Source organism: Ceratotherium simum, chromosome 15 (genome assembly GCF_057802395.1).
Source record: "Ceratotherium simum simum isolate JZ-2026a chromosome 15, ASM5780239v1, whole genome shotgun sequence".
Lineage (NCBI taxonomy): Eukaryota > Metazoa > Chordata > Mammalia > Perissodactyla > Rhinocerotidae > Ceratotherium > Ceratotherium simum.
This window is the reverse complement of record NC_141914.1, coordinates 50,059,059-50,082,814: the sequence shown is the minus strand read 5'-3', so window position 1 is coordinate 50,082,814 and position 23,756 is coordinate 50,059,059. Positions and strand designations below refer to the sequence as shown.

Genomic DNA, 23,756 nt, shown 5'->3' with positions numbered 1-23,756 from the left:
TACTGCAGCGTTGACAGAACTCGGGATTTTACCATGACATTCTGCAGACAGCACCTGAATGTGTTGTATACATGAACCCTAAGCTAAATGAATTCATTCAACAGATATTTAAGTGCCTACTAGGCATAATGCCAAATGCTAATAATGTAATAATACAACAGTGGGCATAACAGATTCAAACTTACTATCGTCTAGTGGGGAACACAGACGGAAATCAAAGAATGACACAGATGCATGCAAAATTACTAACATGAGAGGTATGGATGGGTAATCTAATTGGGGGCCTCAGGGGAGACAGCCCTTAGAAACCCAAGTTTGAGCTGAATTCTAAAGGCCTTGTAGGAGTTACGTAGTTGGGAGAGAAAACAAAAAAGTGAGATGTGGTGTGGTTGAGGAGGGAACCGTTTTCCTGGTAGAGAAACAGTGACTACCAAGGCTCTGTAGCTAGAGGGGATATGGCATGTTGTCTCCTACCGGGGTCACAGGCACCACGGAGAGAAAAGTGAAAAATGTCTGTGAGAGACACCATGATAATAACAATAAAATGCACTGAACACTGTGTTCCACATATTATTTTCAAATGCTTCTAAATAACTCTATGTCTCACACTAACTTTATGAGAGAAGTGATATTATGCACATTTATACATGTGGAATAAGGGAAGGTTAAGCAACATGCCCAGGGTAAGAGAGCCATGAAGTGTCAAAACCAGGATACATCCTGAAGAGAGTGACAATCCGCAGTGTCTTCTTTACCATTAGGCTAACCGCTCTCTCTTACCAGGAAGTGGTGTCCCTCAGAGCAGCAGATAACACAAGTCTGACGTGCATCTTTCTCACACCCAAGCCTGCACCGATGTATGACTCCCAAGAAAATCATGAATTAAAAAAAAGAGCTGTGCTCAAGTGACCCAGAAGCAAATTGGTTTTAACCCCAGTAGTGTTGTCATTCATTTGGCTAAACTCCACCATAAATGAAGTGGCTTATAGCCTCAAGAATCTAGACCTGCAATTCAGGCAACAGCCCACAGGAATTGGAACGAGTCTTCTTTTCTGATGGTATTAACAGTGCAATTGATAATGTCTCCTCTTTTGGCTTTGGTTACCAAGAAAAATAACTATGGAGTTCCCTGTGACTTGTAATTTGGATTTGTTTCTCCTTTATCTGGCTTTCTACTCTTTACGTTTTCTCTGGTCTCTTGTTTTTACAAGTATATTATCATTTTGCGTAGCATCTACTATGTGCCAGGTTCTAGGTTAGCAGGCTCTGCAGGAGGTACAAAGATGCACAATGCACAGTTCCTGTTCCCGGCTCATTAAAGTCAGAAGGCTTTAAATGAGAAACAGAGGACATTTCATAAAGGGAAAACAAAAGGTGAGCTTCAAGTCATTCAGAAGAAAGCCAATATATTGATAAGGAAGACAAGACTCAAAAGAGCTCAACAAGAGAGAACCTAGTCAGGTCAAAAGAGAGACATAAACATGAGATGGAGAAGACGTGCTGTCAGTGCAAAGGAGGGGACAGATCCACAAAAGGAGACCCCACAGTCCACTACTGTGGAACTTCATTGCAAATCTGGATCTGAACAGCCTGCTCAACGCTTCCAGGCCCCCAAGCTCTGTGTGCCAATGTCCTCACCCACATGCATCTCAACTCCACTAGGGGAAACGAGAATTAATTATAGCTTTGATCGAATGCTTTGAGGTACACAAATGAAAGGCACTATTGAATACAAACCAACATGATGGAAAAATATTTTTAAAACCCAGTGAACCTAAGTGCTCACCTTCTTTAGTTTAGGGGGTAGAGACAGTAGTCCACAAGTCCATTTTTTGCTCTTAAGCAATCTCTCTAACACGTGTGCACACACATACGACAAGCCTTACACATCCAGGCCATACAATGACCATGCGTGCACATGTGCAGAGACCTAGACACACATAAGCCACCAAAGGGACATAATCTGTATGGACGGTGAGAAGAAATGCTGAAGTGTGCATGGAATGGGCAGCTCAGCTCATTCAATTTTAGAACTCCAGAAGCTTTCCAAGTTCTACATCCTGTACAACACACAGAGGTAAAGCCCTGAAAATAGCCCCAAAGGTGGAGAGTACTATGGAGACCAAAACACATTTGTTTATCTTATCTCCATTAAAAGTTCTCATCATGTGCTTTATCATACTGGTGTGTCTGCTAAAGACATCCACCTGAACAGCTCCAAAGGAAAAGTCCCAAAGAGGTGTCCGGAAGGGTCTCTGTGGCAGAAGAGCCTGGGGTGGGCATTCCAAGGCTTTGCTCAACCCACTTGAGGGTCAAGCTCCCACAGCTGGGAATGCCGCTCTCCCAGCCCTACCAACGTAACCAACATAACCAACATCTACCCATCCTATGGCTCTCACGTAGTTCTCACTTTATGAGGGAACATACTGGCCACACAGATAGGTCAGTTTCCTTCTTAAGTTCTCTCTTAATACTCTCTGTACACTCTTTGAAAATTAAAAAGAACTCTGATTAAGTAACTGTCCAACTGTTTGTTAAACGTCTTTCCAGCATGCTGGAATGTAAGATTCCAGAAGATAAGGTCTGTCTTCTTCACTGCTATCACCCCAGAGCACAGCACATTCATCCTTTCTTAAATGAATGAATTAATGAATTATTGTAATTTCAGTCTTCAGCTTCTGGAATCTAGCCCCACTTTGTCTCCTGGATCCTGCTCTACATTAAGTCATTTGGACAGCTACATATTGTACAGAGTAGGACTAACAACTTTGTAACTGAGGTGGTGAAGTCAGGGCTGAGTCAAACTGTTTACATGTATTAACAAGTAACTAACCCACGTATGGCACGTAGTTCAGAGCACAGGCTACCATCCCCATATACAACCACTGAAGATCGACTCACACTGTAAAATCCTCTTTTCATTCTGATCGCCTGCCCCATTTAGGCATTCACTGTCTCTTACCAGGACTAACAATTAAAATTGTTTATTGAGGAACTGTTACGTGCCAGGCATTAGATATTATATAATTTTAGTCTCAAAACAAACTTGCAATGTTTGTATTCCCATCTAACAGATAAGAAAAATGAGACTCAGAAAAGTTTTAAAATTTGCTCAAGGTCACAGTTAGTAAGGAGAGGAGTGGGGTGTGAATCCAGCTGTATCTGAAGCTGAAGGCCACACTCAGCGATGCCCCCCATCTCTCATTCTTATAACAGGGCTGTGGGAGGGTGGGCACACCCTGATGGGCTGGACTCCAATTCCAACTCTGCCATTTACTGTCTGTGGGGCTTGGGCGAATAACTTAGGCTCCTTGTGCTTTCAATTCCTCATTTGCAAAATGGATACAACAGCAGTGCTCCCCATGGGAGATGTTTTGAGGATTAAACGAGTTCATATATGTTGTATTAAGTACCAAGAACAGTGCTTGGCACATAATAAGCACTCAATCAATGTTACCAACTTTTATTTTGACCATGGCTGTTTCTGTTGTTATTACTATTAACAATACCATTATACGCTATGTTACTAATCCCTCCACTGAACTGCCTCCTTTGGGAGGGAGGAACCAAATGTGCTTAGAGCGCTGTGTCACCTGACTTTTCCAAACAACCCAAGATGAAAAGATGTTTTTTTTCTTTTGGTCCAATTTCAGCATTCAATGAGCCCATTAACTATGGGCAAAGCACTCTACCAGAGGCTCCTGGGAGAAGGCCACTTCCTTAGTCTTCAAAGAGAGATTGAGCCTGGTGATAAGCTTCATCTACAGGAATTCAGTAAGACAGAAATAGAAACTCAGTCAAGCAGGGCTTAAAATGGATCTTTCTAGAAGGCAAATCCCATCATGTCACTTTGCTGGTTAACTTCTGGCTCCCATCCTGGCTCTAGCAGCGGTTGGGGAAAGGCGCCAGGACCTACAGCCTCCCACCCCTTGAAAAAAAAAAAAAAGAAAGAAAAAAACCTATATCTCTTTTATTTATTGGATTTTTGCCTAAGACTATTTGACCCAAGTGTTCTATTGGGAAAATAAAAAGTTGGAAAATCTTGCAAAATCCTTGTCATGGTGTTCAATTCCTTCATGACCTGGCTCTAACTTGTCCAGATTCATCTTGTATCACTCTTTCCTCAGCACTTTTTAATCTTAAAACTAAACTATGTAATAGTTTCCAGAACATGCTCCATGCTCTCAGCCATCATGCCTTGGCACAGGCTGTCTCCTTGGCAGGAGTGTCCTCCTCTGATTGTCCTCCTGGGCTTAATCACTGTCCCTCACTATCACAGCAAACTTCATAAGTAAATTTACTTATGAATTTTGTAACTTTATTATAAAATTGATTAGCTTTACTTATAACTATTTAGGGCAAGGCTGTGTTATCGTGAGTTGTCCTTCAGGCAAAGGACCATTTTTTCATCCTTGAATTTCCAGTTCCTGTCATAAAGTAGGTGTTTAGTAAATGTTTATTGAATAACTTAAGGAAAAAAAATCGCACCAAGTTAAACACTACTTCCACCTTAATTGAAGACTTATAGCAATGTGGATAAAAGGATGGACTTAAAGAGTTAAAAGTTGAAATATTCACTCCACCATTTATGTTACATTGAGCAAGATACTTCATGTGCCTGGTTTTCTCATTTATAATGGGACTAATAATGGACTCTGTTTTGTAGGTTGTTGAGGGGATTAAATGAGTCAATATATAGAAAGTAATAAAAAGAGTTCTGGCACATAATAGTCACTCCATCAGTGTTAGTTACCATTATCACTATTTTTGGCTGAAATATACAAAATGTAACTAGAGAGGCACTTTACTTAAGGACCAAATCAGCTTTGAACATGGCCACTATAAAGACACAACATAATTCTCCTGGTTTTGCCTACTCAGCATCCTCCCCCACATTTTCTCTAATAGCTCTCAGGCTTTTCTTTGAGGAATCATCCTTCCCAACTCCCAGTCCCTGTGTTAGTTTCCAGGCCAGGCACCCAACCCAGATGTGGCTGAAGAGAAACAGGGATTGGTTCAGGGATGGTGATATGACCCAAGCTGGGCCATGGATATTCAGACTGGCACTTTTGCTGGGACTAAGGGTAATGCAGTAATTAGAACATGAGCCTGGGGCTGCTCGTGGGAAGAAAGCAGAGCCCAGAGATGGAGAGCGACAAAATTCCCAATCACATCCTCTGACAGCCTGGATCCTACTGAGCACTTCTTTTTTTAATATACACAAGCCAATAAATTCCATTTCAGCTTTATTAACTTTGCGTGGGGCTTTGGTACTACAACCCAAAGTGTCCTGAGTAATATGATCACAACCAGTCATTTGAAAGGTAAAAGCCTATGATATTACGTTAGTATCTCATTAAGTCCCATATGGGCTTCAAGGTATCATTGTAAAGGGACTAGTCTACACCATGAAATGTTGTCCAAATGAAGATGGGGATTATTTACAGGGTTATCAAAGAATTAAAGTCTCTTCACACTTGGTGTCCAGAGAGCAGTAAATACAAGACCTTAGAAAAAGGCTCCTCTGACTTTGGTGTGTATGAAGCTCCTTGAGGAGCCTGTAGACAAGGCAGGTTCTGAGGCTCCACCTAGAAGTTCACAGCAGGCCCAGGAGTCTGCATCTATCCTGAACACCCTGGGGTGCTTCTAGTCCACTGATGCTGGTAGTCCACTTAGAGAAACACTATCCAAAAGGTCCAATTTTGTTTAGATGTTGTAGGCAAATCTAGAGAGCACAAACCCATCTGGGATGGAACCCCCAGAAAGTGAGGAAATGCAGAAATTCCCATAATTATTTCAGGAACTAAAAGAAACTTCAAAGATTGAGTCTGAGTTTAGGCACTAATTCTGAAGCAAATATTAGCAAATTTGGAAACGTCTCAGCTCTAAAACAGGAAAGACACAAGAATTACATCCAGTTCTCTCTGTGGCTATTTTCTATTAAAAAAAAAAAAAAGAAGTGATATAGAAAAAAAACAATAATTTAAAAATTGATTTCTTATGGCTTTATCAATTTCATTACCACAAACTGTAGTAACTGCAGTAGATCACTGCAAACAATTAACAAAGACGACCTTTGAGAATTCATCTGTTCTTAACGGAGCAGCTATAATGAGCACAACTATAATAATTGCTAAGAAGCTTTTGCAGCGTTCCACAATACACAAAAGACAACATGGCAAAATGAAACAGACTGTTTTCTGAGGGCATCACATGAGTTTCACAAAGGAATATGTTGACTGTGATGTGTAAGGGGGCAATACAAGTCATTAGATGCCATATCACACACCACGGGAAATAAGAAAACCATTTCCTGATGTGTGTCTGTGTTTGCCTTTGTTAAGGGTCAATGGTTACATAATGGTCAATGACGTGCCTCAATCAGGGAAACCTGCAGCTCTTTCAACAGGGGTGCCCCAAGAGAATTAAGCCTAAACACTATCAAGTATCCATTGTACTCAATGGACTGACTCTCCTATGCACTGAAAATGGGGTTAGCTCTATATCATCCTTGGGAGAATTGAGAAAATAGTCTCTCAAATCATTTTCTGTAGGGCTTAGCTGCCTTGTGAAACCTGGTTCAGAAAAGCTAACAGACACTCCTTAAACTGAAAATACATACTCTGGAATAAATTCCTCGGTAACTTTTTTGATTCCAAGCAAGGTGGTCTAGCAATAGTAAGTGGTTCTCTGAGCAATTTAAAGTCTCACAAATAAAATCAGAAAAAGTAATATACAGTGCTCTCAGGTCATACTCTATGCATTAATATACAACTTTGTGCACACTTGTGCCCTGAGATTAATGACGTCAACAGAGCTCTGCTGTAGTTCAGCAGAACCACACAACAGAACTGTACGGCGTGATTGTCTTGGACTCCATCCACAACTATTAGTTGTTAAACTGCCAAGTGCATCATATTATGTGGAGATCCCATTCAATCCAAGGAAAATACAGTCGTATGACTTCAGCAGAAGTGCAGAATAAACTCTGATTTGTTTTGTGGTGGGAGCTCTGTAAAAGACGTGCACGTTTATAATGGGTTTCTGTGCAGAGACTGATAATATCTGATCTTGATTTTTGCATCAGACCCTGCTAATTGACCATACAAGTATCCATTCTCCCTTCATTCCTGACTAGTAGAATCTGGATTAACTCGACACGCTGGTAGAATAAAAGACTACATTTCCCAGCTTTCCTTGCAGCTAAGGATAGCCAATGAAAGCAGAAGTAAGTAGAACTGTTATATATAAGCAGAAAAGATTTCACCGGAAGGGGCTTTCTTCTGTACCCTCCTGCTCCCACCCACTCTCCCTGTTTTTTTCCTCTGCCAGAGAATGTGATCAATGAAAATCCGACAACCACCTTGAATCACGGAACTGACCTTAAGTGTGGCAGCCATGTGTTAGAATGACGGAGCAGAAAGATAAAAACCTCCTTCTTCTCCACCACATTGCTGCCATACACCCCTGGCTGTCAACTCTAGACTCCTTCAACACGAGAGAGCAAGACACTTCCATCATGCCCAAGCCTCTGATATTTTGAAATTTCTCTTTCAAGTGGGAGAACCTAAACCTAATTAATATAATCTACATGCAGATTCTTATTCAGTAAAGGCCAGGTGAATTAATAAACTAATTGGGATTAAATATTTGCTGGTTTGCAACCTCCGAAATTTGAATAATGTATTTAGGACAAATAAAAAGAAGTACTATTTACCTTAGTGCTATTAAACATATGGAAACAAATTTTTTTTACTGGTTAAAAATGTATGTAATTTAAAGAGGAATTCAGATCAATAATAAATAAGGAAAGGAAGTCAGTACAATGTGTGACATAATGAAAATTAGTGAAATTAGTATTATGGTAGATAGCAAACCACATAATACATACCTCTCAAAGGTAACAAACGAGTCAGAAAAGGCACAGATTCAAGTCTTCCATACAGACATACTGTGCGCCTTTCTTATTTGTATATTGGTTCTTGATACCTTTGTGTGACCCATTCATTCTATGTCTATTTACATTGAATAATCCACTTCTGGGCCGAATGGAAGACTTTGGTCTTTTAGCTTTTATGTACAGCAAACAGACATCTTAGAAAAATCCCCAGGACAATAGAAAACTATTAACATGCTTTTGACTTCCATGAGTCCTTTCAAGTCTGATTTTTGCTCTGTACTCTTGAAAAGGCATTAAAATATTCTAAATAGACCTAGCAAAAAGGATTGAAAGCATAAAATTGTATTTAAAATGAAGTCTATTCCTTAGATTGCTTTTGATCATCCAGGCAGAAATTTTGTTTCAGTGTTGCTCTATCAATAATAAGAATTTGTGGTTATTGTGATTATTTGGTCAATAATGTTTTGGGGGGAGGAAAATATTCATGTTAAACATCCTACCAGGATTTTAGAGCTGTCCAAACTCTTGTCTACTCAAGTGTCACGTGGACCTTTGGGAAAATTGTTAAGACCCATCTCTTCTGTGTAATCTCAGTATTATTCTCTTAATATCTTCAAATCCTTGTTCTGTCTTCATATGCAAATATCGTTGGTTGTGTTTATGTAAATTACCAGCACACATTATTCTTCACTCTAATTGTGTAGGTATCTAATTTAATTAGAGGGATTTGCCCATGGTCTTCTCGGTCAGCTCTTGAATATTCTTACTTCTTTATGTTAAGTACAAGTGGGGAAAGATCTTAAGAAGATTTTATTTCTGAAAATGATTCTTTTAATCAGTAACTTCTCTATTATAAATATATAGCTATAGAGATGGCAAGATTAAGATACGTTACCCCTGTGACATCCATAACCTTAATGGCTGCAAGCTGGCCTGTTTTGACATGACGACCCTGTAAAGAAAAAAAAAAATAATAAAAGACTTTAGTTCTGATGAGCAATATTAGCATTCAGTTCCAACCACAGAGAACAATTACCAAGGCCAATGTGACTGAATTCCAATGGGAAAGACAGACAGACAGAAACACACACACAGAGAAACCTTAAATGCTTTGAAGATCAATTTCTATTTAGTGTTTAGTTTGTAAAACATCTCCATTACTTTGTCTCTTGGGTTTGTTTTCACACTGGTTGTCAAGTTAAATAAAAAAGGCAATGTTGAATAATTTGTTTCTACCTCCTCTCCTGGGTGTTAGATAAGGGCTTGTGTGAGAGGTGGATTCATACGAAGGGGAGCTAGACCTGGGTGGAGGAGACACGAGTATCTCCTCTGTCAGAAAATACTCAGTGAGAGGTGGATTCATACCAAGGGGAGCTAGACCTGGGTGGAGGAGACACGAGTATCTCCTCTGTCAGAAAATACTCAGTATGTGAAGACATTTGAGTGTCCTTGATTATTAAAATAGCTGGTATTGTAACCGTCTCTACTGGATATGATTCTGCTATTATTCACTTGCGATTGTTCATTTGTTTTTATCATAAAAGGGAGCCTAAAATAAAACAGATAGCAGCCCAAATTTGTGATCAAAGAGATATTGTTAAGCATAAGCACCTGCTTCCCCACAGTGGGCATCTTTGGTCTTTGAAACCACAGTGTAGCATCAACCACATATAATCAGAAGAGAATAGGGTGTGGTGAGGGGAGGCAATCCCAGAAGAGAAGCTTTCTCTCCACTTGCTTCTTGAGAAATTTAAAGTCTACATCTGACTCTCAGACAGCAGCAAAGATGGTCAATACCCACTACTTCTACACACATTTTATATATGGCTTCTAAAATACATTTTATCTACTACCGCTATCAGGCAGTCTAATATAGTTTCCAAGATCAGCTGGATTTAACTCCAGCTTCATGACCTTAGGCAACACCCTTAACCTTTAAGGCCTCAGTTTCCTCAACTGAAAAATAGAAATAATAATAGCACCTAACTCATAGTATAGCAGTGAAGATTAAATGAGATAATGTATATGAAGTGCTTGACACTTGGCACAGATGAGCTGTCAGCAGATGCTGGCTGTAATTATTTATGGCCCACAAAATTAATTATGTGATTAATTTTAAATGTCTTCCCTTCTAGGCTATATGTTTCATGAAGGCAAGAACCATGTCTCATCATTGTATTTCCAGTACCTGGAATAGTGGGTGCCTATCCCATACATGGTGTGGCATGTTTATGACTTAACAGCAGGTAATGGAGGCATGTACACTTGTAGAGGGGAAGAGGTGATAGAATTGCTGCTGCCTGCCCCTTTCCTTCTCATATATCTCAGCTTTTTTTACATTTACTTTGACTCTAATAGCACTCCCTTTACCTTTTTTTTTTTCCCCCCAAAGCCCCAGTAGATAGTTGTATGTCATAGCTGCACATCCTTCTAGTTGCTGTATGTGGGACACGGCCTCACCATGGCCAGAGAAGCGGTGCGTCGGTGCGCACCGGGGATCCGAACCCGGGCCGCCAGGAGCGGAGCGCGCGCACTTAACCACTAAGCCACGGGGCCGGCTCCCTTTACCTTTTGACCCCCATTCTGCTCCCTCTCTTTCCTCCAACTCAGGAAAGAGCACAAAGAAGGAGATATTAAATCACTGCAATCACGTGTCACTTAACAACAGGGATATGTTCTGAGAAATGCATCATTAGGGATTTCATGGTTGTGCGAACATCACAGAGTGTACCTACACAAACCTAGATGAGATAGCCTACTACACACCTAGCCTATATGGTACTAATCTTATGGGACGACCATCATATAAGCAGTCTGTCATCTACTGAAACATCGTTATGTGGTGTGTGACTGTAATCCAATATGGTCAGAGGCACAGCCCCTCAAACTTATTTCATTTTTCAAGAAATTGAGGGAGGCGGCTGGAGCCCTGGACCGGAGTTCCAGCGGCCTGGTTCTTGTCCAGGTTCTGCCCATGATCATCAAGTTCATCTGGGATAAATTATGTAACCCATCTGGGTCCAGGTTTCTCCATCCACAAAATGTGGGGAGACCGGGCTTAGTGAGGGGAGTAGGTATCATTGTTACCACCACCTCTTTCCATCACAAGCAGCATTTGGAAATTTAGTTTTCACAGTGACTGAGTGGCGTCATTTATAGCTACTGCTATTTATGGCCCTGGGGCCAGGAGTACTACCTCCTGCAGAGCGCAGGTCAATCTCACACAAGGGAGAAGTAGCAACAGCGCCCTCTGTTGATAAACACTGAATGACCTCCAGGGTTGTCCAGGTCCCAGTAGGAGTCTGTGATGCAGTAACGATGACCTTAGCAAAGGAATCAAGAGCATCTCTTTGGGAATATAAAGTCTTTAAATGAAAGGCCATAAATCATGGCTTAAACAATGGCTGTTTCTCGATTAAAGCACTGAAGGAGGGTAGGGGAACAGCAGGAAAATACAGAGGGTCTGGTTGATATTATACAGCTGATTCACCTTGAAACTCTTAATGGTGCCATACAGCCCGATAAAGGCAACCACCTGTGTGTGGCTTGCAGGATCCCCTAAGAACTGGCCCCTTTCTGCCACACCCCCTTGTTAGGCTCCCATCTGCTCTTACTCTGTGGTCCTTGAAACTAAACTGTGTTCTCTAAATGTGCTATACTGTTTCTTGCCTCTCTGATAGTGTGTTTTCTTGGCCTGGGAAGCCCTTCACCTCCTGACTCGCCAGTAAACTCACTCTTTCTGGACTCAAGTATCACCTCCTCTGAAACCTCACTGTCAATTGTTCCTCCCTCTGTGCTACCAATGAACATGTCCATGATTCTATTATTGCATTGAGCCCAAAGCACCACTGGGCCCCCACTCTCCTTCTCTGTTTTTCCTTCCTTCTCTCCCTTTCTTCCCCTCTGGCTTCATTTGCAGCAGAACCTTTTCTCCCCAAAAAATCTTAAATCTAATCCTCCTGGTTCAAGCAGGGGCTTGACCAGCAAAGTCTGGTCTGCTCTGCCTCCCAACTGCCCCTCCTCCCCTGTGGGAGCCCCTGAGGCACCTCTGCCAACACACAGTTTGAGAAACATTGCACTTGATTTTTAACACCTTAAGAAACAAGGAATCTTCTCTGAGTGAATAATTTGTTAAAGGACACATCAACACCTTGTTCTTTCCATCAGCAGCCTGGAAGCTGGGCAGATCCAGCCCATGGAACTGGTCTAAGTCCAGGGAGCAGACCGGATACAAGCAATTCACTTTATACTTCAAACACAAGGCACTGGGCAGTTCTTGGTTTGAAATACTAAATAAAATACATGCTACTTTTTGGAACTCAGGGTACATGGTTGTTTTTGTTTTTAGTAACTGCTATAATGTCATTGAAGGTAACACTGGAAAAAAATATAACCTACGTCTCCTCCATTTTAAATTTCACTTCCAAGCTGAAATAACAGTTCTCAATGGGTCTGACAGATGACTGAACAATACACCTTGGGGATGGCAGTTTGGGCTTAACTGAGATCCTGCAGGTGGAACAATTAGCGGCCTCAGCTCAGTCCCAGGCACAGGCATCCCTGTGCTCTGGAACAGGAAAGCTGCTGAGCTGTCAACCTTTGATGGCGAAGGGCCACAAAGGAGGCTGCCCAGCGTGAGTTGCCTTTACCTCACTGGAGAATGTCAAACCAAATTAGGATCCAGATTAAGGAGGACTTTGAGAGAATGGCCAGGAGTCAGCTGACCTAAAGATCACTAGAACCCTGAGGCACCGTCATTGTTAAGACAGTGTTTAAAGAGGCAACTTCATAAAATCACAAATAAATTGAGTAGGAAGAGCCCCTAAGGCACCAAATCCAATCCCTTTATTTCAGAGACAAGACCAAAATCTCACAACTAATGAGAATCTAAACCCAGGCCCCTCTCTCCTCTGTCCCACTTCTGCCATCCAGCCCCTGAATTAGAAATTCTTATCACTAAAATTTAAAAATAGTTTTTTAAATAAACCTTCTTTTCATATTTTACTTAACTTGAGTTAAACATTGAACCATTCATCTCTGTTTCACATAGGATTTTTTAAAATTTATTTTTCTGATTTGAGGCAGGGCAATGAGGGAGGATGTTACTATTACAGGAGAATTTTGAAGAGGAAATTTAATATTACTCCTAATTTTATTTCCACTTATGAGAAATTAAAATTCAACCATAGACACCACCTAAATTTGGATGTAAAATACACACTCAACCAAAGACTAAAAATCAAATTCTGGAAAAAACAAACAAACTTCTAAAGGGAGACAAGAGAGTTAAAAATTTTTTCTCCACAAAAATTAGAGAAAATGTCCTGTCAGATTGCAGTTGCTGAGTCACTTCTCAATCAAAGAATGAACTAAGGTTTCTTTCCGAAAGAAACAACCAACAGTAACAAAAATAACAGCCTAAATCTAGGAAAAAAACAAAATTGATATTCCAGTAGGACCCAGAACCTGATGTCCATCACGTCCTGAAGCATAAAGAGCCCGTCCACAAGAAAGGAGGAAGAAGGGCGTCAAATCGGGGAGTAGAGGATGGGGGTCACTCAGAGCTGGCAGGCACAGTCCAGCCCAGTCCTCAGACACACTTCCAAACCAACTCTGCAACCCTTTTTCCTTTCTTCTGCCTCACGATTGAGGTAAAGACCTATGCTGATTCGTGTTCGAACAAATAATTCAACACTAAATCTAAATCACTCAAGGATTATAGTACTCTACGCCTTTCCCTCCTCCCTAAAACGAATGCAAGAGGAAAACAACGGTTTTGTCTGCAAGAGCCATGTCAGCCTTGGCTCTGTTATTGCTGCCATTTCTAAGGAACAGCAAATGGCTTTAGAGCTGCAAGCCTGAGGCTAGCCTGGAAGAGAGAGTACTTTCATTTCTAGGTCACTGAAATACATTTGTTTCCAGCAGAGCACAGGAGCAAAGTGGGGTTGTGGAAAATGCAGACACTCCATCTATGATTTCCTTCCCCCATTCAAGGACTCACACACAGGTAGAGTGTTTTTAGCTCTTTGTGTTTAGCTTAGATTAGATCTGGCCTTTACTGAGGAAGACTTCTTCGATTTCCTAATTGTAAGTGAGTGCCCTACCTGTGTGTTTCCACATCATTCTACGTAACCCCACTGATCGTATCCAATGCTGCGATTTCCAAAATGTGCATCCTAAGAACCAGGAAAATAAATCAAATCAAACAGATAAAAATCAGCGTGTAGAACATGTAGTAACAGCAGGTGTTGTTTCATGGATCAAATGTTGCGGTTACATCTGTCTATCCATCCATCAACATAGCTATCTGTCATCTCTCTCTCTCTGTCTATTATCATTCATCATTGATGCTAAAGTGCATTACTCAGATGCTCCCTTCAAGACTGCAGCACCCAAGAGCTCTCAGCCAAGTCAATCCATGGGAATTGCTCTCAGCCAAAAGAGCACTGCCCAAGGTCATGCTCCCTCCTGGGGACAGCCATATCCAATAACTGGTTGATACAGGAGTATAAAGGCTCACTCTTGTCTTAAAGTGGGACAATTCTGAAGGGCCATCTTAGCTCCTGATCTCTCTTAGGCATGGCTGAGGTCTTTGTTAAGACTGCACTGCAGTTAAACACCTTCTTCTGCACAATTCTATTTTCTTCACAGGTGTAGATCCTAAGAACACTCCCCAGTAAAATTCCTACATGTAAATCTCCATCTCAGGGTCTGTTTCCAGGGGAACCCTACCTAAAACAATTGATGCCAGTAATGGCCCAAGGAAACAGGCCCTAAGAGTAGCTGTCAATGAGACCCCCATCACTGGTGACAGGTGGCTCACTGATAGCCCCTGGCATGCCGCTGTAGCAGTGTCACTGTTAAGATGCTCACTAGCAGGGAACTGGACTAGGATACAGGTGCAAGGGAATACACCTGTGTGTCCCATATTTCAGACTTTTGAGAGATCTAGAAGAAATAATAGTGTAAAAACAGGGAATCAGATGGCTTTGTTGAGAGCCACTGATATACAAGAGAAAGACAATGAAAAGCAAAGGATGATTAATCATCAACTGAAGACAAAGATGAAAATCATAAGGGAGGCGAGGTTAAATCCTGAGGTCTGTGCACTGTCTTCAAACAAGATGGGAACATCACTTCTGTAGGCTCAGAGGGTTCAGGGGATTGGGGATCTCAAGCTTTCGGGTGCATCAACTTGGATGTCTCCAGTCCAAGCTTCAGAGTCTTATATTCCTTCCCAATTAGGTTGGAGTTGGAGATCCAACCTGTTCTTCTACCCTGATAACTAATCTCTGTGTCTGGTACTCAGATTTTTCTACCATCCGGCTGCAAAAGATGAGACTTTTGGGGCCAGCCTGGTGGTGTAGTGGTTATGTTCGTGCACTCTGCTTCGGGAGCCCGGGTTCATGGGTTTGGGTCCCGGGCGCGGACCTACACATCACTCATCAAGTCATGCTGCGGCAGTGTCCCACATACAAAATAGAGGAAGATGGGCACAGATGTTAGCTCAGGGACAAAAAAAAAGATGAGTCCTTTTTAAATACTATCCAAATTTTTTTGTAAATAGATAACAGCAGCAGTCAATTCTCAGAAAGTCACGGTGAGCAGGAGCTCAGACTTCTCAGGAATGAGGATCTGGGTCACCGCAACAAGTATGCCATATACACCAGCAAAGATGCCAACCAAGGGCAGGAAACATAAAATGGGCAGTAGAGGTGGGAGATGATGAGCATCAGCTGAAACCATTAGACAATATGTAATGGTGGGGGCTTCTTCTTAGAACTTTGCCAACAAAAAGAGATCAGCCAGAATACTAGAGGAGCTGTTTTCCAGAACTTATTAGACAAAGCAAGTGGATCCAAGCATCACAAGGGATGGACTATAGTGGACACCGTAGTGTGCCACCCAGATCCTCCAAGACTGAAGGATTCTGAGTCTGTCTCTAGGAACTGCCCTTACACACAGAGAGCAGCTGGACCCAAGGCCGTGGTTCCTGCCCAAAGTAATGCCCCTCACCTGCAGGCCGCAAGCACCCAAGGACTGGTTGATATAAGAATACAAGAGTCTACATTGCTTATGTCAAAGTGGGACAACTTTGAAGGGCTCTTTCAGCTCCAAATCTCCTTTTTTGGATTGGCTGGGGCCTTGTCACTGCATTCAACTCCTTCCTCTGCCCAAATCTGTCTTCACTCTCTCACAGGTGTGATCCTGAGAGCACTCCTGAAAACACTTCCTACAAGGAAATCTCTGTCCTCAGAACCTGCTTCCTAGGGAACTCAATCAAAGACTCACTCACTCACTCTATCTATCTACCATCTAATGATTTATCTGTCTACCTATCTAAATGTGTGTTCTTGATATTAATGTAAAATATTTCTTATTGGATCCAAGGTGAAAGTTTTTACAAAAGCTCGGACCTAGAAGATGAATAGAATAAACTAAGTCAAGCACTGGGAAGTATATTCTAAATAAAGGAAACAGCATGTTCAAAGGTCCTGTGGTATGGTTATTAGAGCACTTCCATACCCGAAAGCAGGCCAGTACGCTGGAGTAGAAAATGTGAGCTAGTTCATGCAGAGCCTCACAGGCCACTTTGAGGAGTACTGTCTTTATCCTAAGACCAAAGGGCAGCCACTGAAGGGTTTGAAGTGATGGGGTTCAGGGCAGGCCACCCCAAAATACACCATTTTGGCATATTGATTATTTTGAATTAAAGTTTCTTAAGAAACAGCCAACACAAGAAGGATACTCTGACCCTCCTCTGTCTCCCTAAAAGCAGGAAATAAATCTCCCATGTGAAAGGTATCCTCCCTGTACCAGGAGAAAGAGAGACATCCTTATCACCGGTGGTAGGGAATTCAGGGCGGAGAAGGCTGTGTAAACAAATCTTGTTACTTCTTCAATAATGTATTGCCCCAAGCCTAAACTCCTTTGTCTTGCCAATTCTTCACAAAATTATTGTTTCCTTGTTTAAAAGGCATAAAAGCTGCCTGCTTTGGTCACTTCTTTGAGACTCATATTTCTATGAGCTCCCATACAAATGAAATTAAATTTGATTCTCTCCTATTATTCTGTCTCATGTCAATTTAATTATTACCCAAAGAACCAAGAAGGGAAGAAAGAAAAGTTTTCCTCCCCTACAGAAGCAAGGGTGCAAAGTCATCGTTTGCATTTGAGAAGATCACTCTGGGGGCAGGGCAGAGAATAGAGGAAACCAGAAAAGACGATAGAAGAACACTTATAACACTACTTAGTAATTCAGACGAGAGATGATGGCAACTTGGACTAGGATGGGAGTAATGGAGAAGGTGAGAAGTCGATAGAGTCAAGAGATATTCAGGAGGTCAATTCATCAAGACTCGGGAATGGACTGAATATATATTTATCCTGTGCCTCCCACAGTGGTTGGCACAGCAGGGACTCAATAAATATTTGCTAAATAACAGACTGAATGAAGTAGTGAGATTTGAGGGTTGTATTCAGGTTTTTGGTCAATACATACCATGTCCAGATCAGTTTCTCCTATTCTCTGCTGTTCTATCCAGGCACAAAGTATATAGGAGCAGATGGGGTGGGGTTGTGAGCAGGAATTACAGTAGTCTCCCCTTATCCAAGGGGGATACATTCCAAGACCCCCAGTGGATGCCTGAAACCACGGATAGTACTGAACCCTATATATACTATGTTTTTCCTAACTAATGGGCTAATGGGTGGTTAGCATATACAGCGTGGATACACTGGACAAAGGGATGATTCACGTCCAGGGCAGGACAGAGCGAGGCAGCAAGAGATTTCATCACGCTACTCAGAACAGCACACAACTTAAAACTTATGAATTGTGTATTTCTGGAATTTTCCATTTAATATTTTTGGACCGCAGTTGGCCACAGTAACGGAAACCGTGTAAAGCAAAACTGTAGATGAGGGAGGGACTACTGTCCGATTATTTCACCATAAATAAGACGTTGGAAGATGAACTCAGTGGGTGAAGTTCCTTTAAACTCTATACAGAGGCCAATTTACTTCCCCTCTCCACACATCACAGAGAAACCAGAAATTGGTTTTAGCTTTCCCTCTGAGCTATAATGATGAGAGTGAAGGCGAACTCTGATTTTCCACTCACAGTTAAGATTAAAGCATAACTAAGACACCTATCTAGACATCTTCAGGAAGGCTACCCTTCTTTGATACAACATGCCTTGAGAAAAAGAGGTAGACAGCCAATTTTATGAAAAGACTCCAAAGATCCCTATGATCAAGGAACATGAATGTTCACAGAAGATACTTGGCACAGTGTCTACTCCTAGGGTTTCCCCAGGTTAAGTGGGGCCTCTATTTTTCCTCGACCTGCATGTGCCACTCACTGGTAGCTTAAAAAATCCTGCTCTCCATATCTGCGGAGCTGTGGATCCAGCCATCACTGCTCCCAGACTTGTGGCAAAGATGAAGCAAGGTACCGATACAGGCCAGTTCCCAAGCAACAGCTCTCCATCTCAACATGCTCCCCGTGAATTGCTCTGGTTGGCACCTCCGAGAGGCAGAAAATGGATTGTTTTCAAGCTTGTTCAGGGCTGGGCCAGCTGAGAACCGAGGCTTGCTCACAGACACGGGGTGGGGAAGAAAAAACTGTCTCGGTTTTCTTTGTTAGAAACTAGGATTCCTCCGTCTTTATGGCTGCAAGTTTGGCTCAATTTATAAATCAAAATGGATGATTAAAGGAAAAAAATCAAATAGTCACAATTTTTAGCAGACAATAGTTAATGTATGCAGATTCCATGGCAGGGAGCCTAATGTCTGTACCCAGGAAAGGCATGCACAGCTGAAGTGACAGCAGTGACGAGGCAGACAGGCTGCGGGGTGATAAGAGCTCAAAAAAGTAGCAGAACCAGTCTTTTGGCACGGCCTTAGGCCACGAACACATATCCCAGTAACCTCCTCTCTTAACCCAAAAACTGAGCACAAAATCAAAGATCTTACTGGCTCTCATTTCATTTATGCCACAGAGTCACCACAATCATTGGTGGCTTTCATGCATTAATTTCTGGGAAGATCAGTCCTCCAGAAATTTGAACCCCCTAGATGTGGGGTTCAAAGGATGGGAATAGATTATGCACATGCAGCCAACTCCTCAGCCTCCCAGGTATTCCACCCCTCCCACCCAACCCAAAAGCCTTCCCTATCCCCTGAGCCAGGGTGGCCCCTGAGGCTAGAGATGGCATTTAAAAGCCTTGGCTCCTGCACACCAGTCCAGGATGAAGTTTATACTCAACTTCAGGAGAAGGAGAAAAATAAGGACCCTTTGGCAATTTTTTTCAGAAAGCCAGAGATTCAACTTAAGCAGGCTTCTTTTTTTAAAGATTTTTGGTATAAAAATGTCCATTAATGAAATGTTTTGAATTTTTAAAAAGTAAAAGTAAACAACCCTATGCTGGTTCCTAGTGGTTGTTTTTGTTTTTTATTGGGGGTGGCTGGGTGAGATTTTAGTACTCTACGAAATCTGAGAGTCCAGGCACAGTGTTTTCAAATACATGGGTATAGAATTGTTACCTCCCGACGTGGGGCCTTCTGCTCGCCGCAAGACATGCCAATAGTCAAGAGGCAAGGTGGTAGGAGAAAATGGACTTTTTATTACAGCTTGCTAGCAAGAGGGAAGATGGCCAACTCATGTCCAAAAGAATCATCTTAAGGGGGCACGAAATCTTACAGCAGTTACATAGGCCATTGGGTTATTGGGGAGGGGGTGAGGAATGTTGACCCTCTGCTGTTACAGGCGGGAGTGCCACACCAGATCTTTCAGTTTTCACTGATGATGGCTATCAGCATAGATTCTCTGTTCGGGGGTCATCACATTCCTAAGGAACTCAAAAAACCAAAGTTATCATCTTATCACAACTGGGAGGTACCCGCACAAGCAGGGATCGTAAAATCTACAGAGCAGTTAAATCTCCTGGAGGGTGCATATCCAACTGGGTTAGTTTGTCAGAGGTCATTCAAAGTTACAACAGGGCTTCTTTTCTACAATATGGCTTCCCTTCTGCCGACCTTGTCTTGAGCCAGTATCAGTATGGTAGAGAGGTCAGCAATCCTCTTAAGATACAAAGATAAACTGTTCTTGATGCAGTCTACACAAGTGAAATGTAACAGCCTATACAAGTGAAATGTAACAGCATATAGCTCTCGATAGCCTATGATAGCCGGTGGGAACTGCATTGCAACCAACTTCTCCCTCCTCTGAGTTCCCTTAGTCCCTAAGGTCTTTGGATCATCAGTCTGCCAGGCACATGGCTTCTGCACACTGGAACCAAAAGCTCCTCAAAGGCAAGGACTCTGCCTCATGTCTGTTTAATCCTCTGACGTTGCCTAGGACAGCATCTTGCAAAGAGTAGCTGCTAAACCAGGCTGGGAAACATGGAGCCTCTAGGCCTGGCGGACCTTGTAGGCTACCTCAAATCATAGTCAACAGAGAGACTCCAGCGACCCATCACGGCTTAACTGGGAGAAGTTCGATAGAAGCTGGAGAAATGCCTCCGTAAGAGTGGCAGAAGGCTTTTCTCTCTTAAGAAATAAGGGACTATAAGAACGGCTCATGGTATTGTAACTGGAGGAAAAAGTCACATGGTCTGATGGGTGTTTTGCTCGAGAAGATTTTGTTTTTTGTTTGCTTTTCCAAGCAGTAACTAACACATTGGGTCACTGGAGTGAGCCCCGGAGGCTTGAGCAGACATGAGCATTATGCATCTCATACTCGCAACCTTTTACCTGAGGAAAGGGTCAGGGAGAGAACGATAGACAGGAGAAGCAAGGCCCAGACGCTGCCCTGCTCAGGTTCCTCCATCTCCGCCTCCCCTGAGAGAATACTAATCTGAGGCAGGACAGATCCAACTGTTCTCGGAGAAGGGCAGCTCATTTTTTTAGACTCCGAATCAATAGCTCCCTCTCTACGGACTACTTTAGGGGCGACTCTGTCTTCCCCTCAGGACTCTGGCAGACCCATTGCTCACTCCTCCCCACCTCCCAGCTGCAGATTAAGAAGAATATTATGTCCTCTCCCCAGGCCTGCCTAGGTTTGTCAATTACAGCCAGACAGCTAGCCCTGTGGCCGGAGATTTACAACCACGTGGGCGGGAGTGGGCGTGGTTGGCTTTGTACCATGAGGCACCATAGGCAACTGTGCAGAGATAAATAATAATAATAATGATAAAAAGACAGTGCTGCATTTCATTTCACCTAATTTATGGCTTCAATAGGAAGCCAGTCTACCTGTGGTGCCGTCTTGGTCACTTCATAACAGAAGGTCTGTGGCAGCAGCAAGAGCAGGTCTGGAAGCTGGGAATTATTGGGGAAGAGAAAGGACAGCACTGGTGTCATGAGAAAAAACAAGGGCAAGGGACCACAGTGTTCCCAGTGATCATTCTTGGGGCAGCGGGAACACAAATAGGGACCCATTTGACTCTCTATCAGGGCTGTTGATGAATAAACCCTCTCCCACAGTGTCCTCAAACCTCCAGAAGTTTTAATTAAAACAAAAGAAATGTCAGCCGGAGAAGCACTGGAATATAATTAGGGCCCACCAAATCTAAAGTAATATGGGGAAAAAAGACTAGTCATGAAAGGGAAGCTTTCATGTTCTTACTGAATCCCTGCTCTGTTGCTGACACAAAAATCAATTTCAATAGGCTTTAGTTGAATCTGAGCAGGAACCCAGGCAACAGATGAAATTTAGTGAGCAATTTCTGGAGTCATAATGATTCCCATGAGAAAAAGACTACAATGAGCACTCCCAACCAAATGCCCCTGTAAAAACTCTATAAGAATGTGTGCTGTATGTGTGTGTGTAGATATAGATCTAGACATAGACATAGACATAGACAAAGACAAAGACATAGACATAGACATAGATATAGATATACATACAGATTTGGGGAAGATAGAATTTTAAACAATTATTTATTTTTTAACCTTAAAAACTGTAGTTAAAGTCTCTACCTCACACCCTTTAAGGGGCAATTTTGGCTTCACCCCAGGAGACATTTGGGGATGTCTGGGGAACGTTTTGTGATTGTCATGACTGCTGCTACTGATGGGTGGGTAGAGGCCAGAGATGCTACTAAACCTTCTGTAGTACACCAGACATTCCCCTCCCCCAACAAAGAATTATTGGGCCCAAAATTGGGGTCAGTGGGGCCAAGATTGACAAACACTGCTTTAAAAGAATTTGACATTTAATAGGTGCTCAATAAATGTTGAATTCTATTAAATGTCATATTCCCCACAGGCACTAAGTTTACAAAGATCAAAAGATATGGCCTTGCCCTGGGCGGGGGTGGGGGGGTGGGGTGAGAAGGTGGTATTGTTCTTTCTTTGCATAGCAGCATTTACAAATGAGGGACGTATTTCTCAAATTCCAACACCCATGGTCTTTTAGAACACAGGTAATACCCAATGGCCCATAAGACCACTTTCCATCTGGCTTTTGTATGTGTAAGAAGCCAATTCAAAGATCTTCGCTGTCTCCTAACTAAGCCACATTTTCTAAAATAAAAAAACAAATTGAGGGCCGGCCCCGTGGCTTGGCAGTTGGGTGCGCGTGCTCCGCTGCTGGGGGCCCGAGTTCGGATCCCGGGTGCGCACCGACGCACCGCTTCTCCGGCCATGCTGAGGCCGCGTCCCACATATAGCAGCTGGCAGGATGTGCAACTACGACATACAACTATCTACTGGGGCTTTGGGGGAAAAAAAAAAAGGAGGAGGATTGGCAATAGATGTTAGCTCAGAGCCGGTCTTCCTCAGCAAAAAGAGGAGGATTAGCACAGATGTTAGCTCAGGGCTGATGTTCCTCACAAAAAAAAAAAACAAAAAAAACCAAATTGATAAAGTAGTATTGAGGCTAAATAAAATTTGATTTATGATATTTGGACACAGAGGTATAATTCTGCTAATTACATTAATTTTGGAAAGCTCTCCTATTTTCATTTCTCAACAATCTTTAGGTCTTCTCAACAACTCTTTATTGTGTGTGTGTGGGGTGGGGGGGTGTTCTTTCCATCCTTTCAAATGTTGAGTGATAGTTTTTAACTATTAGCAGCTCCATTCAGGAATACATTATTTTGTTTGATTAAAAAATAAATCATGATGAAACTTTATGCTTAAAACATAAGGGTCAATTACAAGAGAATAAAGGTGTTTGCCTCTATCCAACACAAGTTCTTTTTTTTTTTTTTTTTAAGATTTTATTTATTTATTTTTTCCCCCAAAGCCCCAGCAGATAGTTGTATGTCATAGCTGCACATCCCTCTAGTTGCTGTATGTGGGACGCGGCCTCAGCATGGCCGGAGAAGCGGTGCGTCGGTGCACGCCCGGGATCCGAACCCGGGCCGCCAGCAGCGGAGCGCGTGCACTTAACCGCTAAGCCACCGGGCCGGCCCAACAACACAAGTTCTTTAAATGAAGGGAAATAGGAATCTTGTCTTTGCTGTTTAGTGATCTGTTTCCCAGAAATAAGGAAAGCAGAATTTAATTTTTTTAGAAAGATTAAGAAGAGCAACATTATTCTATATCAGTGACACCCATTCACCACCTTTTAGATATTTGAAGATTAAACAACTCAAGTTTCTTGAAAGTGGCCAAAGAATAGCATCCAAATATGGATCTTCCACAGTGTAGGAAATGATTACGGCACAGTAATGGTTCCACCTGCAATCATGGAAGACCCAGACTTCTGCAAAGCTGCAAATCTCTCTGCCCCCAAACAGAAGTCTTCTGTGTCAGCACAGACTGCATTACAATTGTGCTTTCCAAGTAAAGGCCTGCAAATCGTTCTTTGAGTAGGAGGGCGAAGAGGACAAAAAGGACATTT

The 23,756-nt window shown here is 42.3% G+C and overlaps 1 protein-coding gene across 2 annotated transcripts in view; it reads right to left on the bottom strand.

Annotated features, from left to right (window-relative positions):
- The window catches only part of TNIK (TRAF2 and NCK interacting kinase), a 389,733-nt gene that overhangs the window by 158,313 nt on the left and 207,664 nt on the right, over window positions 1-23,756 (bottom strand). For both annotated transcript variants that reach the window (XM_004424740.3, XM_087440033.1), the window contains exon 3: window positions 8,796-8,852. In XM_004424740.3, the coding sequence (XP_004424797.1) occupies window positions 8,796-8,852 (57 nt within the window). The remainder of the gene's footprint in view (window positions 1-8,795; window positions 8,853-23,756) is intronic.